Raw genomic sequence first — 24917 nt, 5'->3', positions numbered from 1 at the left:
GGCTCCAGCTCCGCCTCCACCCCCGCCTGACTCTACTCTTGGTCACTGGTTGCTATAGCCGCTTAGCGGCTAGCAACCAGTGACGTCACTGCCCACTGTGCTCACACTTCCCAGCATTGAAAGCGGAGGAGGATTGCACTTCCTCCTCCTCCGCGCTAGTGCTCATGGGCAGGGCCGGCCCTACCATGGGACCTGGTGGGACCATGGGTCCCGGGCGGCATGTTCTGAGGGGCGGCACATTGATGCCTAAGAAGATGGTGGCGGAACTCCCGCCGATCGCTCCACTTCTTATCCCGCTGTGAGGGTGGCCTGGGCGGCGCCGCTGCTTTTAGAGGTGACGGCAGAGAACTTGCTACTATACCCGCACAGCGGACCGCCGCCCATCCTTTCCACGGCTCCCCCCTACTGCTGCTGACATGTCGGGACAAGAGAAAGTGAGCTGACGGCTAACAGCGGAGGGGAGGAGCTTCCTGCTGTGCACTGAGACCCCCTGATGAAAGAGGGATCGCTGGAGGCGCGGCTGACACTGAGAGAAAGTAAGTGTCAGCACCATTGATCTCATCTCCACCACCCCTGCCTGTGTCTAACCCCCCTCACCACCTCTGCCTGTGTCTAACCCCCCTCACCACCCCTGCCTGTGTCTAACCCCCCCTCACCACCCCTGCCTGTGTCTAACCCCCCCACCAGCCCTGCCTGTGTCTAACCCCCCCTCACCACCCCTGCCTGTGTCTAACCCCCCCTCACCACCCATGCCTGTGTCTACCCCCCCCTCACCAGCCCTGCCTGTGTCTAACCCTCCCTCACCACCCCTGCCTGTGTCTAACCCCCCCTCACCAGCCCTGCCTGTGTCTAACCCCCCCTCACCAGCCCTGCCTGTGTCTAACCCCCCTCACCACCACTTCCTATGTCTAACCCACCCTCACCACCACTTCCTGTGTCTAAACCCGCCTCACCACCCCTGCCTGTGTCTAACCCCCCCTCACCACCCCTTCCTGTGTCTAACCTCCCCTCACCACCCCTGCCTGTGTCTAACCCCCCCTCACCACCCCTTCCTGTGTCTAACCCCCCCTCACCACCCCTGCCTGTGTCTAACCCGCCTCACCACCCCTGCCTGTGTCTAACCCCCCCTTACCACCCCTTCCTGTGTCTAACCCCCCCTCACCACCCCTGCCTGTGTCTAACCTCCCCTCACCACCACTTCCTGTGTCTAACCCCCCCTCACCACCCCTGCCTGTGTCTAACCCCCCCTCACCACCCCTGCCTGTGTCTAACCCCCCCTCACCACCCCTGCCTGTGTCTAACCCCCCCTCACCACCCCTGCCTGTGTCTAACCCCCCCTCACCACCCCTGCCTGTGTCTAACCCCCCCTCACCACCCCTGCCTGTGTCTAACCCCCCCTCACCACCACTTCCTATGTCTAACCCCCCCTCACCACCACTTCCTGTGTCTAAACCCGCCTCACCACCCCTGCCTGTGTCTAACCCCCCCTCACCACCCCTTCCTGTGTCTAACCTCCCCTCACCACCCCTGCCTGTGTCTAACCCCCCCTCACCACCCCTGCCTATGTCTAACCCCCCCTCACCACCCCTTCCTGTGTCTAACCACCCCTCACCACCCCTGCCTGTGTCTAACCCCCCCTCACCACCCCTGCCTGTGTCTAACCCGCCTCACCACCCCTGCCTGTGTCTAACCCCCCCTCACCACCCCTGCCTGTGTCTAACCCAGTCAGTGTGGGTCAGGTAGGTCAGTGTGGTTTAGGTAGGTCAGTGTGTGTGGGTCAGTGTATGTAGGTCAGTGTGGGTCAGGTAGGTCAGTGTGGGTGGGTCAGTGTATGTAGGTCAGTGTAGGTCAGTGTGAGTCAGGTAGCTCAGTGTATGTAGGTCAGTGCATGTCAGCTAGGTCAGTGTATGTGGGTCAGGTAGGTCAGTGTGGGTCAGGTAGGTCAGTGTATGTAGGTCAGTGTATGTCAGGTAGGTCAGTGTATGTAGGTCAGTGTATGTCAGGTAGGTAGGTCAGTGTGTGTATGTCAGGTACGTCAGTGTATGTCAGGTAGGTAGGTCAGTTTAGTGGTCAGCATTGATGGGCACTGGTAAGCCAGGCAGCAACCAGCAAGTCAGCGTACCCCCCGCCACACAACCACACAACCCCTCCGCCCAACCAAAAAAAACCCAGCGCCACTAGAGGCCCTCCCCCCGTGCCAGCCTTGGACTTCGGGCTGAAGCCCCTGGTCTTTTTGACACCTAGCAACACCCCTGCTTGAAATTAATATTTATTTTATTGTGTGTGACATTTAAAGGTAAGCTGAGCACAAATCTAACACAGAAAAGTGACTGTGCTAAAAAGCAAGCCTTCCATTTTACTACTGCTAAATGCTAGTTAGGTAACTTTTTATATACTAGTGGGTATACTTAGCAATGATAAACTGAGCAATTTGCTTAACGAATAATTAATAGATATTCACTCAAGTGATTTAATGGGGTTTGCACTGAATTGCTCAGTCACAGTTACCCTATTTACAGTTGAATAGATGTGCACCAGGTGAATACAACTGCTCATGGACAATCATCAAATCTCACAGTACAGCATCAGTAAAGATTTGGATAGCCTGAGGGCAAGTCACCATGAGGCGCCCATAAAAGCATTTCTAATGTAAAAAATGGTGTGAAATGGCCTTAAAGTGTTACTACATTCACTATATCTGGTCTCCCACAGTACACAGAACATGTAAATGCATAATTTAAGTAAATATAAACCACTAGATACCTTTTCTCATCAGCAGTATATAGCAGTCTTGTGACTTCTATCAGTGTCGTGTTAAAGCTTGTAGGAGGAGTTTTCATACTGCACTGAGCAGTCCTATCAGGATGCCTCTGTCTGGACAGTGATGATTGGCCCTGTGCTGATCACATGCACTCTGCCAAGAAAAAAAAAACTATCTAGCAATACACAACAAACTGAGCATATGTAGCCTGACTCCATAGAGTCTTATCCGGACCTGTTTTGGAGTTAGTAGAAGAAGAAGATGATCTGTGCACACAGGATCAAACAGCCTTTTTACACAATGCAGAGAATTAACCCCTTAGGTTCCAAAATGAGTATAACAAGCATTCTTTACTTCATATACTGTACAGACTGATTTTACTGTTGTGGGTTTAGTAACACTTTAAAGAGGAGTTCCGACACGCCCCATGAAAAAATTAAAAGTCGGAAGCTACAAATACTGTAGCTGCTGACTTTTATTTTTAGGACACTTACCTGATTGAGCCCACCTCGTTCTACCCATGCATAAATTATAATTTTAAGGTTGACTAATCTTTAAAGTAAAATTTTCCATTACAAACCTGAAATAAAATGAACAAGATGTGTTGGGCCTTCTTTGGATTGTGTGCATGTGTAATTGAGCAGCACCTGCATATTTGCTTAGCAAAGAAGTGTCAGACTTAAGCAATTACAGGTAGAAAGCAGCACGCTGTCCATTTATAATACAGATCATCAGCACTAGCAACTATGCAGTCCGCAGGGAGAGATTCGCATTGTTATAGAAATACTGGCTAAGCATATTTCCCTATTTTCTGTCAAACTCATTACAAATTATTAAATGCAGCTCTTATATAATGCCTTAGAAATAATTCACTCAAGTGTAATTGCATTTTGGGAACAAGCTGGATTAGTATTGTCTATGGTTACATTTTTATTCTGCTACACCTTCAAATAAAGCATTGTTCTGGCAGACAAGAGATTATATTGTAAGTGCACAGAACACTATATATTATTCTTAATAACATACATTTACCTTTATCTGGAAATCAGACAGAATTCTCCTAGCGAAAAATGTATTTTCTGGAATCCAAAAGGATTAAGATGTTATGTAACCATCAATTAACTGCAATCAGACCATGATTACAATGTGGGATCCACTGTGATGGCGCTCTTATGACAATGTGAGGAAATACTCAGTAGTCTCTAGCCTTTTGCCCCTTGAGGGAAAGGGTAACAGTCCTTCTGTCCCTTCCCTCCAGCAATGGCATCCTTCTAATATACTTTACTAGGTCTAGTATGTTTTTAGTAATTTGGCTATAACAAGGCATCCATCTGGATGCATTAAAGTGAAACAATCAAGCGTGTACACAAAAATTCCATATTTAGGCATTTGATATATGCTAATCTAATGAACTCAATGGATATTGATCTGCTACAATAGGGGCAATGATGAAAATGAAAATCAATTTTAAAATCTAGCAAATGTCAAACAGCAAAGGCAAATAAAAAAATATATAGATCTATATATATATATATATATATATATATATATATATATATATATATATATATAGATCTATATCTATAGATCTATATAGACATATATTTTTTTTCTTTCTCTTTAACTGTATAAAAATAAAAGTGATATTATTTACCTTCTACCCTACCTTTTATGTTGGCAATGAATGATTTTGTGTAGAACATGCAGAAGGGGTTAATGCTGGCATACGAGAAGGACGTTTTCACAGAAATAATTACTAAAGTGGTCAGATGTCAGTCTAGCACATACTGGTTCCATTTGGCAGCCTGCAGGATGCTGGTAGTTCAAAGAATTCAGTGACTGTACACTGCTACCTAACTCAGGTGAATCTCTTGCAACCGTGGCCATCCTGGACCTCTCCACCGCTAGGAAAAAAACCTAAGCTACTGAATTATAGTCATAAAAATACTAATAGATACAGTATGTGTCTGAAATAATGGGTACTGCTAGCTATGTTGTGTTTGTGCATCTGCCATAACCCCCATTCTGTAAAGCATGGCCTTAGGTGGGCTGTTCATTTAAAGTGGTTAAAGGTTCATATAAAGTTCTCCTTATATGAAAAAAAAAAAAAAAAACGCATTTGGAGCGATCGTCCGATAATCTGATCGTTAGTACACAGCTTTCAAGAGCTGATCATGGCAGTTCATGCAAAAATACCCAAAGGGACAAGCATGAAAATGTTTCTAGTAAGATAACAGAATTGATGATTTTTGTGTATTAGCATGTTTTTTTTTCCAAAAAAAAAAATCAAGTGGCCAAGATCACGTATGCATGGAAACAAAAGAATACATTACAATACAATACAATCACTTCCGAAGTTGTTTTCTGTCTTACGAGAATTTTCTTAACCTTAGTAACCTATGTGCTTTCGATATGAGATAGCATGCATAAAGAAAAAAACGGACAATCATTCATCTGATATTCTCATTGTGTGTACAAGGCATAAAGAATAACCGCTTTGGAGAAAAAAAAAAACTGACAAGAGTCCTTATATTTTTAATCCAAAACCAAAATGAAAAAAAAGTCAGTTGACCAAAACCCATAATTTTCCTTTTCTTAAGACACGTTTGTCTACATATCGAGACTGTTAGGAACATAAAAATGGTTGACGTTATGAATACTCTGTGCAAAGATCTCTGTAAAAATATTTTATTGAAAAACAAAAAAGGGACAGGAATAAAGACATCATCAGACTTATACAGTATATATATATATATATATATATATATATATATATATATATATATATATATATATATGGTTTCTGAATACACAGCATGACATCTGAGAATACAATTGTCAGCACAAGTGATAACTGTATGCCTCATAAACCTTATTCTATACAAAGATCTCTTAAATATAGCTGTTAAAAAAAAAAAATTTACACAAAACCAACTTTAAATATACACCCTTGTTTACATAATATTAAAAATACAGGATAAGCAACACAAACTATTGTTTTTTTTTTTAAATGATGGTGTTCTTTATAAAAGGTGTCTTGTAGAAATCCAGCTCTACCACATACAAATCGTAGTAAAATGTCCATGTACAGCAATGGACTCTTACACAGACCATACATTTGTAAATGACATATGATCCAATAACCCAAGTACCAACAATGACATAACTCTGCTGTGGTACACATGTGAATGCAAACCAGATTTGCTACTTTTAACACTACAATAAAGATTGATACTCCACACATTACATACTACAGTCCACCACTTCTGGTAGCCACCCTGAGATCGCTTTCTCAAATCAGGAAGTGCAAAACAGAAATAGTGTTTTGTGCAAAAGCTCAAAGCTACCAGATTTCAGTTTACTAAGAGTCATATCTGTGAAAGTTAAATTTTGATTGGACCTCAGCATCATGCTTGCACTTTACACAGTTGACTACAAAAGCGTAAGTGTCAAACAATATCCAGCTCCAAACAGAGCATTCTAGTGTGCAATCAAATACCAGGCCACTTGTGCAATTAACAAATTGTATATTTGCTTATTTAGATTTATTATACATAAGAAGAAGAGGCTGTTCATTTACAAATGGTCAAAGCATTTCTTAACCCCTTATTAGACATGAACATTCACTACTCAGGGCACATTGTACAGGTACCTGTTGGCTGTGAACTACCTCTTCATTGCAAAAGAAAGATCCTGGTCAGAATTTCAGCACAATCTACATTTGTGCCAACAAAAGTTATCAATAAAAGTTCTTTCTGTTGTCACAGTGTGTCATCTCACACTGTTGTAAGTCAAATCTGTTTTCTCTTGCCTTTTGGACAATCACCACCTTTTTCAAATTAAAAGAAGAATAACTTTGGTGTCAGATATAACTTATTTGACACCAAAGTGGGGCATCACACAATTTGCTGTTACAGAATACATAGACTTATTTAACAGCTGATGTTTTAAAAGGAACACAATAATTATAGAGGAACTTTGGGCATTTGTACAAAAATTAAAATTCAGCAGCTACAAATACTGTAGCTGCTGACTTTTCACAAACATACACTTACCAGTCCAGGGATCCAGCCCTGTCATCATGTGGGCTGGTTCTTCACCGGTCTTTGCGTCCCTAGCACCACCATCTTCTTGTGGGAAGCCAGCTGTGAACTTCCTACTGGCTCATAGCTGGCTTCTAATTGGCTCTATTCTGCTTGCCTAGACCAGAACAGCAAAAGTGGAAGTGGGTACAAATAGGTACCCGCTCCAAATTTTTTTATCAAAACATGCGCTAGGAGGAGGATTGGCGGAACTTCCCTTTTTTAGATGAATTTCCACTTTAAAATTCAAGTTTACAAAAACAGAATGACTTTTTGTACAGATCAATAGCCCGCTAGGCTGTTTTAGGGCTCATTCACACTAGTCCCAATTCAAAGAAAAGGCAAAAGGCCTTGCTTTGTATCGGGCCTCTTTGCACCAAGGCACTGAGTTGGGGTATAATGTGATAAAATGATGCAGGCATACATTTCACTACAACATGCAACACACAGCAATTCAGCAACAATGTTGTAATGCCAATTAATTAATAATGGATCTCCAATGCACCTCCAACACACACCTTGCAGCACAGCAGAACATATAGCAACACACTACCACACATTGTGGTGTGCTGTGTCTAGCAAAAAAAAAAACATTGCGTTGTCTGATTCTTTTTTTCCATTCTGCTGCATTGAAAGCTCATTAACTTGAATAGGCTGCATATCGCATCAGCCAGAAACATGTACAGTAATATACTTCTTGTGCATTGATGCAACATACCAGAATGGACAAGTGTGAATGGGCTCTAAATAAGCAAACATTTTTCATTAATATCATGGTGTTTTAATTTTGTTTTGTTTTTTTGCATTCTGTGAGCAGATACTAAAGATATTATGTTGAATTATAGTTTAAATATTGTTTTAAAGACATGTATGTGCTTTTTTTCTTTTCTTTATCCAGTAATATATTTGTATGTTTCTAGTAAGTATGAAATACATAAAACAAAAATGTGCATCGCTATATTAACCTAAAACACAATATAGTCCAAATATAAAGTGCATAAGTGCTGTGAAATTATTCCAAACAATAATACAAAACAATATTCAATAATAAATGCAAGATATAAAAATCATTAGGAAGTGAAAAATAGTGTCCATGCAAAAAATAAAAAATATATAAATAAAGAGTAAAAAGTTGATCCAAGAAAGTGTTCCACAATAGTGCTTGAATTCAATCCACTCCTTTAGTGCTCAAAGTTGGTGCAGATATAAATCACCGCAGGTGCCCCCTCCCCTCCAGGAGTATTCTCACCTGAAGTAATGCGACCACCACAACTAACCAGCTTAAGATCTGATTTTTATATCTTGCATTTATTATTGATTATTGAGTATTGTTTTGTATTATTGTTTGGAATAATTTCACAGCACTTATGTACTTTATATTTGGATTTTATTGTGTTTTAGGTTAATATAGCGCTGAACATTTTTGTTTTATGGTTTTCTACACATATGGGATTGTGATCAGTGTCAGCAGCTTTTGGTAGACTCATGTTTAAGTAGTGTAAACATTCCTTGTAATAGAAAAAAAGCAGGACAGGGCCTTTTTAATGTGAGATCTGGGGTCAAAAAGACCTCAGATCTCACATTTACACTTCAAAGCAATACAAAAATAAATGGTCCCTTTAAGACCGGAGGGCAGGAGTGTCCTCCAAGGGCCTAGAGTCGAGCGTGGGCCATCTTGCCCTCACTCGACTTCCTGCCCATCCATCAGATCGTTTCCAACGGTAGGCGCAGAGACCACCGGGATGCGGCGGGAGGAGGGGCACCTCTCCCACCGCTTATTAAAGTGATCTTGCGGCAAATCCACCGCTGAGACTACTTTTGTTTAAGCAGACCGCCCACCGTTTAAAAACCGGGGTTATGACAGCTATCTGCTGCCATAACTCTGGTATGCAAAGGCAAAGTAGCGACGTATATCCACGGTTGTCAGTCCACAAGTAGTAATGAGCTGTAATTGAGGGGAAAGCATATGTAACTAACGTGCTTCTATTGTGAAGTTTGAAGATGCATTTCTCTACAGTTTCTATAGCTACAGAGGTAAAAGGGGGCTTGTTTTAAATTGATTTTAATGCCTGTGATTGTGAGTATGTAAAGAATGTGCACAGTCTGGACATCTAGGCACAGGTTCAATTTGAATGTGCACCTTTTCTTTATAGCATCTTTGTAATAAACAGTTTGGATGTTATTTTAAAGATCCTTGATGTGCTGGCAACTTATCTTCTAAACTGTGCTGTTTTCCGGTTCCCAACCGGTAGGCGCTGCAGCACCCACTTACCTTGCAGCTATTTATAGGGATGTGTGCATTGGGAATTTTTTTCTGGACTTTTCTTTACAGAAGACTATTGTGCAACTTTCATTGTGGTAACCCTTGGATAGTTGGATAATTCTCTCTGTTAACAAACATTGCTATAAATATCCATATGAATGTTAGCGGAGATAAAAAAAAAATTGGATCTGATATAAATACAGGTTTTCTGTGAACTGCCATTTGTAGCTACAGTTACAAAAATATTAGATAACTAGTTCATGGTTGCACACCTACCACTGATCCTCAGGTCTGACTGTCTGGCAATGCTGCATACCTAATGCTTCTCCCATTCTCTGATATTTACCACTTTTGTGCAGACTGACATACGGTATATAAAATGTACATAATGAATTGTATAACCACAAAAAAAAAAGTAACAGGAACCAAGGAGACCTTTAGGTGTACTCTCTTTTCTTATAATAAAGTGACTCATAAATTGCTAGTTTCTATCATCTAAAGTTTGAAAATATATAAAACCTATTCAGACTTCAGTGCTATGTTTTATATAGTTTTCTTCCCATAATATTTCATATGATAATGATATAATTCCTATATATTGTATTTCTCTCATTTGGCTTTGTTTTCCTTTTCAAGTTTATTTTCTGAAGGTGTGATGTTTTCAGCATTTGCAGTTGTGCCAGGTGACAAGCTGCACAAGCAATCTTTACTACTTTCATCAATTGTGTCAACTATTAAAATTCTGTCTGTATTGCTTTCATTGCTGAGATCTTCTGTGTTTTGTTCCATCAATTTATCTACTTTAAGAGAAGAACTTGTTGTGTCATTTATGTGTGTGGGCAAATTGTTCAATTTAGACTTTTCTATCTTGGCACTGTCAGTCTCTGTTGTCATTATGTCCTTAAAGTCCTCCACTGATTCATCTGAGGGATGAACTTCTGCAGTTTCCTGCTTGGTCTCTTCTACTTGAGCATTTCCTGTTAACTTTTCCTCAAGAGAATCAATTCTTGCTGTTTCAGGTTCTTGCTCAGTCTTAGCATCCTTAGATTTTTGTGAATGTTTTTTCAGTTGTCTATTTGAAGCTGTGGTCTTTTTAACCAATTTGCATTGCTGAACTTTCTGTTTTGTTGGGGGTCCCCAGATAAAGTGCTCAGGAGGCTGGTAATAAAGACAGGCGTACCGTAAAAGTCGTCTTCTCTCTCTCCTTACCTTTATGGTATAAACAAAATACTCCAGAGCACTTTGTTTCATATTTGGGATTGTGTTTTCAACAATGGATTCCTGTAGAAAAACTTTTACTAAGGGAGACTTGAAATGTTCATATCCAAGTTCTCCAAGACTTTTCAATATTCTGGTGATTCTCAAGTAGTTGTGCTGAGATCTGGAAAGAAAAAGAAATAACCAGAGTAATTTGTGTCCTAAATACTGAATATTCAAGTTCCTCAAAATACATAGTTCAAAGGCAGAATCAACACAAAATACACCATTCCAGACATAGATGTTAATATGATAGAAGCCCATTATATTTGTGTTGTGGTTCAGCTACAGTCACATGAGTCAAAGCAAATAGTTGATACACAATATAAAAGTATTGAGTCATTCAAAAGTCTTCTCCATTCATTTCTGTACTATATCCATGCCTTTACACTAATTAAACCAAACATGCAAGTTACTTTCAGCTAGATGGACATATCCTGTTTGATTTAGAAAAAGATATAAACTTTATGTCAACCTTGTCAACATGTATTTGCTTCACAGACTCAGAATTTGGAATGTTTCAGCCTAACGGCTTTTGTCCCCTTGAGATAAAAGTGATGTAGTGGATGTCTATATAGCAAACAAAAATGCATGTCTCTAAAATTTGAGTGTGCAAGTCTCTTAGGTTGTTGGATGGAAAGGGAGATTTGTTTTCTGTCTCAATATCATTTGAATATCAAACTGCCATCCTATGTCTCTGGTTATATTGCAGTAGATCTCCTCTTGCTAAAAATAAGTTGTGAGAGTTCTGTCCATGATCTTCCTCATCAGACTGATGAGATCTGTTGCAATTTCTACCACTGATTTTCCTATGAGGGGTACATGTTGTAGAGTTGGCCATTAATTGATTGTGGATACGTTACAGACAACATGCTGGAAATAAATATACGTCATTACTTTGATATTAAATACCATTGTTATGGTAGTAGCTAGCTGCCATAACCCCAATATCTTTACAGTAGGCGTTCAGCTTTCCGATAAAATTGGTCCCAGTGGTGGATTTGCTGCTGGATCACTTTTATAGGCGGCGGAAGAGGTGCCCCCTCCCGCCGCTTCCTGGTGTTTTCCGGGCTTACCGGAGCCGTTGGTGAACCTGGGAGCATTCTGGACCAATCAGTGGCTGGGCAGGAAGTCAAGTGAAGGCAAGATGGCTCTATACCCTTGGAGGACTGGAGCGACGTCTGACGTCACTTTCGCCTCTCGGGCTTAAAGAGATTTTTTTTCTTCTTAAAGTCAAAATGACCTTTTTTTTTGCTGTTAAAGGTAAATGAGAGATCTGGGGTATTTTTCACCCCAGATCTCTCAATAAAGATGACCTGTCATGCTTATTCCTATTACAAGGGATGTTTACATTCCTTGTAATAGGAATAAAAGTGATACAAAAAATTAAAGGGACAGTGTAAAAATGAAAAGTAAAATAAATAAGAAAAACATTTTTTTAAGCACCCCATCCCTCCGAGCTTGCACACAGAAGCGAACGCATTGGTAAGCCGTGCCTGAATATGTAAATGGTGTTCAAACCACACATCTGAGGTATCACCGCGATCATTAGAGGGAGAGCAATAATTGTAGCACAAGATCTTCTCTGTACCTCTAAATAGGTAACCTGCAACATTCATTAAAACGTCACCTATGGAGATTTTTAAGTACCGTAGTTTGTCACCATTCCATGAGCGTGCGCAATTTTAAAGCATGACATCTTAGGTATCTATTTACTCAGCGTAACATCATCTTTTACATTATACAAAAGAACTGGACAAACTTTACTGTTTAGTTTATTTATTTAATTAATTAAAGTGTATTTTTTCCCCAAAAAATTGTTTTTGAAAGACCACTGTGCAACATAAAATATTGCATTTTATTCTCTAGGGTCTCTGCTAAATATAAATATATATATATATATATATATATATATATATATATATATATATATAAAATGTTTTGGGGTTCTAAGTCATTTTCTAGCAAAAAATACAGATTTTTACTTCTGACAACAAATGTCAGAAAAAGGCCTGGTCCAAAAGTTAGATGTGTTTATTATCATAAGAAATTTCTTATGTTCAATTTACAAAACCCATGATCAACTGACCATTTTACTTTTAAATACTGAGTTTTCATATACCCTCAGAAATAGAAACACAGATGGAAATTCTGATACCAGTAATAAGTGTTCAGTATAGGATATATCCTTTTTGTTGTGTCCAAACTCCTGTCTTTTTAATATCCTGCACACTTTTTCCCTCATTCATTGAATGGATGAGTCTTCACTTGCATCAGTGTTCCGAAGCAAGCCACATTTATTAGGTAGTACCAGATGAGGTTTTATTAGAAAAGCAGCTGCATGGCTGTGGTCAGACTTTATTCATGGAACCCCAAGTGTATACACAAATGAGTTTTACTTGAAGTTCTACTAGTCTGTAACAGAGACTTCATTTAAATTTGTATTTTAAAAAAATTATGGAAATGAATGGCAAAAAATATTTTTTTTTTTTACTTTTGCATACTGGCTTATCTGAATGTAGTCTATTTGTTATATAAAAAACGTATACTGACAGAATATTAGTGACTTCCTTTTAAAAATGATAGTTACCTAGCTAGCTTGCTGGCTGGCTTTGGATTCATTATATTCTGACCCTCTGACCTAGAACAAGTATGCAGTCAGACTCCTTTCACACTGGGGCGGTTTTCAGGTGCTTTAGCACTAGAAATAGCCTCTGCTAAGTACCTGAAAACCTCCTTCCATTTCAGTGTGTCTTTTCATACTGGGGCAGTGCGCTTGCGAGACATTACGAAAAACTTGCAAGCAGCATCTTTGAGGCGGGTTGGGAGCGCTACATTTAGAGCTCCCAAAATGCCCTGCCCATTGCAATGAATGGGCAGCGCTTCCAAAGTGCCTGCAAAGCGATTGGAAATCGCTGCAAAACGGGACTTTTTACCCTTTTTTGGGGGGGTAAAAACCACCCCGCTAGCGGCCGTAAAAAAACACAAACGAGCGGTACTTTAGCGCTAATGGCCGGGCGGTTCAGTGTGAAAGTACTCTTAGTGAAACCAAAAACCACTGAACTGAATATTTACTCCAGGATAATGACTCATTGGGGGAGATTTACTATAACTGGTGCACACAGAATCTGGTGCAGTTGTGCATAATAATCATCTTCTAACTTCAGCATGTTAAATTATGCTTTGACAATAAAACCCAGAAACTGATTGTTACTATGCAGAGCTGCACTTGATTCTGTGTGCACCAGCTTTAGTAAATCTCTCCCAAAATGTCAAAGCCACTGTATCAGCATGATAGCCAGGCAAACAGTATTTTTAAAAAGACAGCTTAGAAATAGCAGTCCAAATACATTACTCAGTACAGGTTTCATTCTAAAGAATTACAGAATCTTTGTGATGAAATCAAGGTAAATTACATGTTGCTCTTCACACATTTGATTTAGCCATTTCAATGCCAGGACCCGTAAAATGCAGGTGATGCTTCATTTGATGTAACTCCTCATACACAGAGTTCAGAAAGTTTGAGGGGGAAAAAGTATAGACTAAGATCTGAACTGGCTGGGCTGTTCTCACAGGAGTGAAGGAAAGGTAAAGAGTTATATTTGCAAACTGACTTTTTTTTGTAATAATATCTTAAAGCATAATTACACTTTTGCAGTCAGATTTGAGAAAACCCCACTATATGTTTGTTTCGTGTACCCACTCACACAGCATGCCTAATTTTTTCACATTTTATTTTTATATATAATTCTTAGCTTTTAAATGTTTAGAAGTGTCATGGCTGGCTGCAATGATTTGAACAATGTTAACATGAGCCTGTCCCAAGTCTGTTCATAAAAACATACAATGCAATGCAAGAAGACCAGCCTCTGTATCCTTTACGCTTTGATAGAACAGACATTGTTCAAATTTAGTTACAGTTCATTATAAAGATCTGTCCACACAGTACAGACAGGGTTAACTGAGGCCCAGTACAGCTGCCCAGGCCTCTGGGCAGATAAGCAGCTGTGAAGTGAGGGAGGAGTTAAGACAGTTTACCCTGTTTCCCCGCAAATAAGACCTAGCGTGATTGTCAGTGATGGCTGCAATATAAGCCCTACCCCCCAAATAAGCCCTACCCTGTTTCCCCGAAAATAAGCCCTACTCTGAAAATAAGACCTACAAGGACTTTAACTAGGGCTTATTTGGGGGGTAGGGCTTATATTGCAGCCATCACCGACAATCACGCTAGGTCTTATTTTCGGGGAAACAGGGTAGCTTGGAGGGAGGGGTGGATTTAGGGAAAGCAGTAGTAAAGGTAAGGCTCACTTTAAATCTACTGGCCAGGGTCTTGTAACGATACACAATCAAGTCTCTGCAGCGGCTAATTTCTGGTAATGATCTAGGCTGTCTAGGCTTTAAAAAGATTTTAAAGGCAATTTTTTAAAAATTAAAATAACATGTTATGCGTCTCTGCTCTGTGCAATGATATTTCCGGGGAAGGGCACAGCAAGTGGCAAATGTTTTTTACCTGAATACAGGCAATGCATTAAGGTAAAAACTTTAGATCACATAAGTGAGTTTGGGTACAAAGGATTAAAGTGGATGTAAACCCTTACATATACCCAGTGAAGTGAACAGCCTCAGATAATACACAGAAACAAATCTCCCTATCTTTATATATCCTTTAGAAAGTGCTCATCAAGTTACAGATTTTCTCTTCCTGTTCAGCACTGGGAGTGGATTATTGGCATTCAGCCAAGACAGCTGATTGGAGGAAAGGCACACCCCCCACCTACATTGGCAAAGGAAGGAAGTATTGTGCAGAGCTCTGCTCTGAATCGAGCAAAACACTCCACTAATCTATTTATAACAGCCTCCCACGACACAAACTATGACAGAGAACTTGTTAGAAGTGATCAGGCTGATAACAGAGCTACAGGACAGAAGAAACACACAGGACACAGTGCTTTGGAGAGAGATAAGAAAACACTATAGATATATGTGCCCAACTTAAATTTCATGAATCAGGTTTACATTAACTTTAAGTCAAGAAAATAAGACTTATTTGCATGCTAGTTAGTGTGAGAATGAACTGACATACTCATTTAAATGATGAAATCGATCTTGCCAGTTTGCAGCTCTGGAAACATTTCCATTCTTGTCTACCAACTTTAACCCAAAAAAATCCAGCATTATCTTGTATGCCATAATGAATCTTTTGGTTGCTTCCTTTGTTTTTTTAAATTCCTTAGAAAAAAAAAGATACAATGTTAATACACAAACAAAAACATTTGAATGCTTTTAAATTAAAGAGATTGAATATCCAATGACGCCTAAGTGAGGTGCTGGAGGAAAATCAAATAGAGAAATGTATGTCATACAAAAATTCTACATGAGCTCAGGCATGTTCTCTCATTTAATAAGTAATCATACTTCTCTCATGTCTGTACACTTCCAAAACCCAAAACAGGTTTTCAGTACCTTCAATTTCCTACTTCATCCTCATTCCTCTATTTCCTATATTCCTGCTTTATATATCTCCTTAACCTAGGCCTATTTACTGGAATTTTCTCTTCCTGATTCAAACCTACAGTTTCTCATAAAACCCTCTTGGACCCCTCCACCCTCTTTAGTTACCATCTTTTTCACATCTACCCTTCTCATTCAATTTTGAACTATAAAATATCTCTCCCCTAATTAATTTAATACAGGCTAATAAACTGTTCACTTGCAAGGGAATTTTTTCTTAGGCTAGTGAATGTTGTGAAAATTTATCTCACAACAAATACCCAATCACGTGCAAAAAAAAAAAAAAAAGAAACATGTTATGTTTTCTTGCACATGATTGCATGACATAGGTTAGTAGTGCTTTACCTTATGCACTAAGCTAAATGAAAATTCCCTTGGAAAGCAAACAACCCATTTGCCTTTATTAGATCAAAGTCTTGTTATTTATCTTTAGCTATTGGAGTCACTCTAATCCATTAATGACTGCTGCTTGACTTGTCAACATCTCTCCTTTCTCCCCAATGGTGTTCCTCTTTGTCAGCCCTTCCACTGGCTAACAATTCAAAGAATCCAAATAACGTGTCCACTTATAACCTACAGAGCTCTCTATACAGGTGATACTCAAAAAATTAGAATATCGTGCAAAAGTTAATTTATTTCACTAATGCAACTTAAAGTGGAGTTCCACCCAAAAATGGAACTTCCACTTTTTGGAATCCTCCCCCCCTCCGGTGTCACATTTGGCACCTTTCAGGGGGGAGGAGGGAGCAGATACCTGTCTAATACAGGTATTTGCTCCCACTTCCTGGCATAGATCACCGCGGTGATTGCGGTGACCTACGCCACTTCCGCCGCCTACCCCGTCCTCCCCCGCTGTATTCTGTGAGACACAGAATACAGCAGGGACCTGTGAGGACATGCAGCTCGGCTCGAGCATGCGCAGTAGGGAACCAGGAAGTGAAGCCGCACGGCTTCACTTCCTTATTCCCTTACCGAGGATGGCGGTGGCAGCAGCCGAGAGCCAAAGGACGGATCGGCTTCGGCTGCCGACACCGCGGGCTCCCTGGACAGGTAAGTGTCCATATATTAAAAGTCAGCAGCTGCAGTATTTGTAGCTGCTGGCTTTTAATATTTTTTTTTCAGCAAACCTCCGCTTTAAAAGGTGAAACTAATATATGAGATAGACTCATTACATGCAAAGCAAGATAGTTCAATAATTGTGATGATTATGGCCTACAGCTCATGAAAACCCCAAATCCACAATCACAGAAAATTGGAATATTGTGAAAAGGTGCAATATTCTAGGCTGAAAGTGTCCTACTCTAATCAGCTAATTAAGCAATAACACCTGCAAAGGGTTCCTGAGCCTTTAAATTGTCTTTCAGTCTGGTTCAGTAGGAATCACAATCATGGGAAAGACTGCTGACCTGACGGTTGTGCAGAAAACCATCATTGACACCCTCCATAAGGAGGGAAAGCCTCAAAAGGTAATTACAAAAGAAGTTGGATGTTCCCAAAGTGCTGTATCAAAGCACAATAATATAAAGTTATGTGGAAGGGAAAAGTGTGGAAGAAAAAGGTGCACAAGCAGCAGGGATGACCGCAGCCTGGAGAGGATTGTCAGGAAAAGGCCATTCAGAAGTGTTGGGGACTTTCACAAGGAGTGGACTGAGGCTGGAGTCAGTGCATCAAGAGCCACCACACACAGACGGATCCTGGACATGGGCTTCAAATGTCGTATTCCTCTTGTCAAGCCTCTTGAACAGCAAACAAGGTTAGAAGCGTCTTACCAGGGCTAAAAAAAACCAGACCTGGTCTGTTGCTCAGTGGTCCATTTGGAAACCACGGACCCAGAGTATGGAGGAAGAATGGAGAAGCACACACTGCAAGATGCTTGAAGTCCAGTATGAAGTTTCCACAGTCTGTGTTGATTTGGGGAGCCATGTTATCTGCTGGTGTTGGTCCACTGCTTCATTAAGTCCAGGGTCAATGCAGCCATCTACCAGGAGAATTTGGAGCACTTCATGCTTCCTTCTGCAGATGAGCTTTGTGGGGATGCTGACTTCATTTTCCAGCAGGACTTGGCACCTGCCCACACTGCCAAAAGCACCAAAATCTGGTTCAATGACCATGGGATTACTGTACTTGATTGGCCAGCAAACTTGCCTGACCTGAACCCCATAGAGAATCTATGGGGCATTGCCAAGAGAAATATGAGAGACATGAGACTGAACAATGAAGAAGAGCTGAAGGCCGCTATTGAAGCATCCTGGTCTTCCATAACACCTCAGCAGTGCCATAGGCTGATAGCTTCCATGCCACGCCGCATTGAGGCAGTAATTGCTGCAAAAGGGGCCCAAACCAAGTACTGAGTACATACAGTATGCATGCTTATACTTTTCAGAGGTCCGATATTGTTCTATGTACAATCCTTGTTTTATTGATTGCATGTAATATTCTAATTTTCTGAGATTGTGGATTTGGGGTTTTCATGAGCTGTAAGCCATAATCATCACAATTATGACAAATCACAGCTTGAACTATCTTGCTTTGCATGTAATGAGTCTATCTCATATATTAGTTTCACCTTTTAAGTTGCATTAGTGAAATAAATGAACTTTTGCATGATATTCTAATTTTTCGAGTATCACATGTAGTTTGGCATCTCCACATACAGTATTTCCAGATACCATCCCAAAAGTAACCTGCACCCCCTCTTTAATAATTTTCTCACACTTCGCTACAACTTCACCGCTTGAATACCTTTACACACATTGTTCAGTGCTCTCCAACCTTGGACACATTTAACCACTTAAGCCCCGGACCATTTGGCTGGCCAAAGACCAGAGCACTTTTTGTGATACGGCACTGCGTCGTTTTATCTGAAAATTGCGCGGGCGTGCGACGTGGCTCCCAAACAAAATTGACGTCCTTTTTTTGCCACAAATAGAGCTTTCTTTTGGTGGTATTTGAAAAAAAAGTTTAGTGACTTCCTCTATAGTAGCTGGGTTAAAAGAAGGAAGTATTGATTTTGCAGGAGGACAAGGAGTGTAAAGTGAGGGAGATGTCTGTAGAGCGGAGATCTTAAGACGAATTGTCTCAATCTTATTTTTGAAGTGATTAGCAATCTCCTGGGCAGTGAGTAAGTTAGTGGATGGGGGTAATGGAGGACGAAGTAGAGTGGTAAAGGTAGAAAAGAGTTGACGGGGACTGCATGAGAGGGTGTTAATGAGAGTGTTAAAGTAGGTCTGTTTGGCAGTGTGCAGGCAGGAATGGTATTTTTGGAGGGCAGATTTATATTGGCTGAAATATTGCTGTGACTTAGTTTTACTTCCTCCATCAGCTCATCCCCCCACAGCTATTACCTTTTGTATAAATTGATCCTTCCTTTTTAGATTGTAAGCTCTAACGAGCAGGGCCCTCTGATTCTTCTTGTACCAAATTGTAATGTAACTGTAATGTCTGCCCTCATGTTGTAAAGCAGTGCGCAAACTGTTGGTGCTATATAAAACCTGTATAATAATAATATAATAAAATATTTACAAAAATGCAAGGAGTGTACTCACTTTTGTGAGATACTGTATATTGTACTGGGCATGCACAAGATTTTCTAGGTTGTTATCACAGTGAGGGCAGATGGATTCCAGGAAGAAAATGCCACATGAACCATCTGCCCTTATTTAAGATGGCCCCGGCCAGAAATGCTAGGGGGTGTTTTTTAAAGTGATTGTAAACAAAATAAAGCATGGACACATGGAGAGATGGGTGAGCTTGCTCTGAATATTAAAAATAAATTAAATATAATTTTTTTGGATGTGGTGCTCAGATACAGCTAAAGGGTAACTTCACTTTTTGGGAAAATAAATAGCATGTAAAAAAATAATAATAAAACATATACAATTGCTACACAAGTCATATTGTCATATTGTATAGTGTAATTTGCTGTAATTTTCTGTAAAATGCAATGCAATATGCCAACCTAGAGGCGTTCTTTAACATATGGTGTACAGAATGCACCCCAGAAATGTAATTTCCTGCTTGTGTGATTAGCTTTCTGATTTTCCCAGAAATCTATACTAAGATATACTAGATTTTGGGCATTTCCTGTAGCAGAAAAGTCATGTTTGGTGAGATACTCCCAAAGGGAAATCAAATCTAAAGGGTTACAGACCCTGCCAGTCTCCTCATTAGAACCCTGCAAGTGCAGTAGCTGATTGATAATTATAAAACCACTTCCATTTACATTTTCTGTGCTCATGGACACAAACAGCTGTTTCTTCAGAATAACAAAAGGTAGGAATTTGCAACAAAGTTTGTTAAAATCCCTGCAATGCACATAGATCATCCAGGGGGGAGTGTTTTTTTCTCAAGAAAAGTAAAGTTCCACTTTAAGTTCCACTTTAATGTAGGCTTGTCAATTTGTAGTGTACATGATACTTTGATGTATGAAGGTTTAAATGTTACATTAGATGATCAATTTAAACTCAGCAACATTACTAATGTTCTAAACCCATGTGTAATGGTGTGAAAACAGCTCTAGGAATTTATACTGTTGATCATCTATGAAGATGACTGGAACTAAGATGAACTGCAGACAGAAAGCTGGAGAAAAGAACAAAAGCCGTTCATTTTTCTCTCTGGAGCTTATTTTCTACCAGCCTCTCAACTTTTAGTAACCATAATTGTGCAGCACAACCATCAAAAAATAATGGATTTGAAAACACATGTTGAGTGTGGGACTTAATTTGCAAATTAAAATGATAGAAAAATATTTATGCCAAATCCATGATAACTGAAAGAAGATCACTGTCTAGACTCTTAAACACATTGTTTAATTATACAAGACAGACAATCACAAACAGAATATTATTAAGACAATTTAATATTACCAAGGTAATGCTACAAAAACAGATTATACTGCTCAATTTTAATAAAAAATTTCCAGAGGAAATTACCATAAAACAAATAATAATAATATGTAGGAAAATAAATATACAAGATTGCTAAGAATGTTTTTATAAAAATACATGAATATAATATGATAATTATAAATGATCTCCACAAGCATTCTATTACTATTCATTGTTTAGTTAATAGATCTGAGGGTAGCACGTCAGCCGGAGACCTTGTTTTGCATATCTCTGTGCTCATTAGTAAAAAGCCACTAAACAGTTTTTAAAAAAGTGACAGCTTATTAAAGCCAGCATAGGGAAGTCTTCCCATGTCATTTGCTCATCTAAAATCTTCTTAGAGCTTGATATATTAATAGATGTCACACAAGCACTTCTGAGAACATCAAAGATGTCTCCTACTCGGTTTCTCACAAATCCATGAAAACAAATGTCAGCCTTCAAAGCGATGAGAGAGAGGGGGGGAAAAAAAGCCTATTTAGACACCTTTCAAGTTGGAACTGTACACAATATGTTGTGTGAAACACCTGTCTTCACAAGTGAGTATTATAAAATGCAGGCTGCACAATTTTTCAATCTTTATGAATTTCCTTATGAAACCAGTAATCATAAAAATGATAGAAACAATTCTGGTTTACCTCAATTTCATATGAGGTCAGTTCCTTGGCGTAGAAATTTAAACCTTGCTCTCTTAGAGGAAAGAGCCTGCAAAAGAAAAAAAAAAAAAACACTGCAGTGTGAGTGTTATCAAAATGCCTAGATTTAGGTGTCTTTTTTCAAAATACTTGTTATTTTACAGGTTTAGGTGATAATCACATAATTAATGAGGCAAAGTGGGCTGAAGACAATCTTGGTCACAGGATATAATGCACAGTACAAACTTGTACGGTACAGGTTTTAGAGGTGAATCCCAGGCAAACAGATAAATATACAGTTTAAGTACATGTAAGTCTAATGTTTATCTTCCAAAACAGCTAACATACATTTTCGACCTTGTACAGCCAGACATGTAACACATGAAGTTACTGATTACAGGCTAAGTTCACCTTTTTTTTTCTAAGATCCAGCTCCCCGATGTACCAGTATACCATTAATGTACCTTGTTTGCAAAAAAATACAAGCTTTCTTTGATTTTGAGAACAAGGCCTTCCCTTAGCCCTTGCTATATTTCTTAGAAAGGTTCAGTGACTTCCTGGTATACAGACAGAGACACCAGTAAGACACAGGAAGAAGTTTACCAGCTGAACTCATTAGTGCACCTTCACCCATCAACTAAGTTTTCACAGCATCACCAGCATTTCTCCACACATGCATTTCCCTGGCTTCCCCAGATGGGCTCAGGCTGCCTGCTAAACTTCCTGGGGCATGCAGCCTACGGGACACCTCCGATGTAGTGCAAGGGCCCGCCTGATTGGATACAGAGTAATTGGATAGATGGTGTGTCCTCCTATTATATAGTTTTGCTATATAGTTATAAACGCTTTCAGTGTCATTAATTGTTAACGGCATACCAAACACAGAAGCAAACACACAACATGTGCAAAACAAAACAAAACATGCGCTCCCACTACTCTAGGTGTGAATGAGGGCCTGAAAGTGAAAGTGAAATTGGTGTGTTTACACAAGAACAATGAGGCTCCATTCACATCTTTATGTTTCCAAACACATGGCAAACCACACAGAAAATGCACACTTTACCATGCATTTCAGAAATTCTGCAAATGTGCATCGTGCTTGTGTTGTCATTACATGTTAAAGGAACCGCAAGTGCGACAAACGCACTGAAAACTGTGGTAACGCACCATGCTTCAATCCAAAAAATGTTCTGGAGCTTCTCTGTGGTGATTGCTGCGTGTAGGGAAGCTCATTCAAGTGAATGGGCTGCCCTATGCGTGATGAGTGAAAACGCTCCAAAACAAACACATGCGAGAATATGAGTTTTCGCTACGTGGAGAAGTGAACGAGGCCTGACAATTGATTGTTGCGTCCCCTCCCTCCTATGTACTTGTTTAAAGATGGCCATACAATATGCAATCTGATTGTACAATCTTTGTACAATTTCCTTTAGATTTACCAGAACATTGGAAAAGGAAGACACACCTGACCAATCCATTCAATTTGTATCAAATAAGACAGGCCCTTGTACTACATAGCTTATGGGAGATCTAAAAGAGATTGTACAATCAGACTGTATAGGAAGTGGGTGGAAGGGAATATTGGAATGAGGGAGGTGTGGTCCAGAGTGGTGAACACACCCTATCACACCCTCTTCTGTGATGCAACAGGGAAATGAAAGCTTCTGGGACATGACGTAACAGGAAGTGAAAGCTGAGAGAATCTACAGGAAGCGATGGAATCTGAAAATCATTAAAAAAATTCAAATAAACTGAAAAGATTTTAAATCTCCTGTGGATAAAGTGAGAGAAGAGCACATTGAGATAGCTGGGCCAGAAATCACATTGAAAACGCTTCTATTTATTATGAAAACATACCTCCCAACTTTTTGAGATGGGAATGAGGGACACCTATCAGAAAAAGTATGCAGGCATAGGACACACCCCTTGCCACGCTCCCTTAAAGAAGAATTGTACAAAAAAACAAGATTGCTTAAACCCGCAAGTCATTTTTTTACCACTACTTTTTCTTAATATTAACTTTTGGAATTTACAAATGCAGCAATTTAGAAATCAGATGAAAGGTTTAGCACTGGGAAACACTTTTTGATAGATAATAGGTGCATTTTATATACATCTATATAGATCAGACCAAAATGAGGGACAAATGAGGAGGAATGAGGGACAGAGGGACATTGCTCCAAATCAGGGACAGTCCCTTGAAATCAATGACAGTTGGGAGCCATGTGAAAAGTGAAATTCTTCCCGAAAAGGTGAACTTATCCTTTAATTTTCCCTGTTCAACAATTCACCTTCAAATAACATCTGTCTGGCTTCAGTTTGTTCATTGGTCATAGAGTTGTCATCATCACCTCTGTCCTACTAACAAAGAGGTAATCAAGGAAGCAGAAAAGCTGAACCAGGAAGAAGAGTGTGCAGTGTGGGAGAGGTGTGCAAATTACAAGACTGGTTGTGCAGAATTACAATTCCCATGGCAGGAAAAATAGTAACCATATCTATTTCAACAGTGTAGTTAGCTGCTTGCCTAAAGTTCCACTATAACAGGCATCTATTAGTGAGAGCAGGCGCCAGCACTTACCATTGTATATAAGTATGATTATGTTCCAATTTATCATAGTCTGATTTCCATTTGTTTAGAATATCTTCAATATATACTCCTGCATGAAAACAAAGCAGCATTCATTTAGCAGAACCAAACACTTACAAAATACAAAACAAAAACAATCCGGCTGTTTACACTGACACGCCTCATCCCCGATCAATGTGCTGTGGGCCACCAGGGACCCGCAGGAGTGGCGAGAACCGGAGGACGTCATATGACGTCCACCCGGAGGGAGGAGATGTTCCTGCTGACGTCATATTACCATGGCCAGATAAGGAAGTGGTTAAAATTCACAGGGGTCCGTTTGATAACATTTTCTTCTGGCAAAGGTCCAAATCTCATGTTTGCGCTATAACACATCGGAGCCCCCTTTTACATTACAGTCCCCCCTATACGTCACTGTCTTCAGGGCCCCCTTCACATTATTATTTCACATCACACCTATGCAAGGTGGTTTACTGACAGTAAATGTAACGGCCTGCTTGTCACATGAAAAAAAAAAAAACAAGCAACAAAACTTGAATAACACACAGCAAAAGTGTGATTCAGCCCTAAACATACAGCGGGCAATGCTAACATGACCAAAGTGAAAAACCTTAAACCAAACAACTTTATTTTATCTGAAATGTAATTCTTTGCTTTGCCATTTTGTTGACATATTTCCATAATCTATCACCAATCCTGATCTACATCAATAGAAATAATTCTTATTCAATCTACCAGTGAAAAGCCTGAAATGATCGGGACCTAGAATTGATCCTTGTTGAACATATTATACTTACATCTAACTTTTTTTTTGTCCTTTAACTGATTGTTTATCTGTGTGCATGCATTTTTCCTGGTCTTTACATCTTCATTTTTTGGTACCAGGTTAATATGAGAACCAGTAAAAATACATCTGTTTTGCTAGCATTTTA

At 39.8% G+C, this 24917-nt stretch overlaps 1 protein-coding gene across 4 annotated transcripts in view; it reads right to left on the bottom strand.

The window, feature by feature from the left end:
* Nucleotides 1–5437: 5437 nt before the first annotated feature.
* Nucleotides 5438–24917, bottom strand: part of OGFRL1 (opioid growth factor receptor like 1) — a 52620-nt gene continuing 33140 nt past the window's right edge. For 2 of the 4 annotated variants that reach the window (XM_073626758.1, XM_073626757.1), the window contains exons 4-8: nucleotides 23977–24055; nucleotides 21402–21468; nucleotides 19219–19365; nucleotides 15447–15592; nucleotides 5438–10487 (exon numbers count right to left, since the gene is read on the bottom strand). In XM_073626758.1, the coding sequence (XP_073482859.1) occupies nucleotides 9716–10487; nucleotides 15447–15592; nucleotides 19219–19365; nucleotides 21402–21468; nucleotides 23977–24055 (1211 nt within the window). In that variant the 3' untranslated portion in view covers nucleotides 5438–9715. The remainder of the gene's footprint in view (nucleotides 10488–15446; nucleotides 15593–19218; nucleotides 19366–21401; nucleotides 21469–23976; nucleotides 24056–24917) is intronic. The other 2 variants (XM_073626760.1, XM_073626759.1) reach the window with 1 other exon arrangement.

The sequence above is a fragment of the Aquarana catesbeiana genome, linkage group LG04 (assembly GCF_042186555.1).
Source record: "Aquarana catesbeiana isolate 2022-GZ linkage group LG04, ASM4218655v1, whole genome shotgun sequence".
NCBI classification, from domain to species: Eukaryota; Metazoa; Chordata; class Amphibia; order Anura; family Ranidae; genus Aquarana; species Aquarana catesbeiana.
The sequence above is the reverse complement of the archived record's forward strand: the minus strand, read 5'-3'. Positions and strand labels throughout refer to the sequence as shown.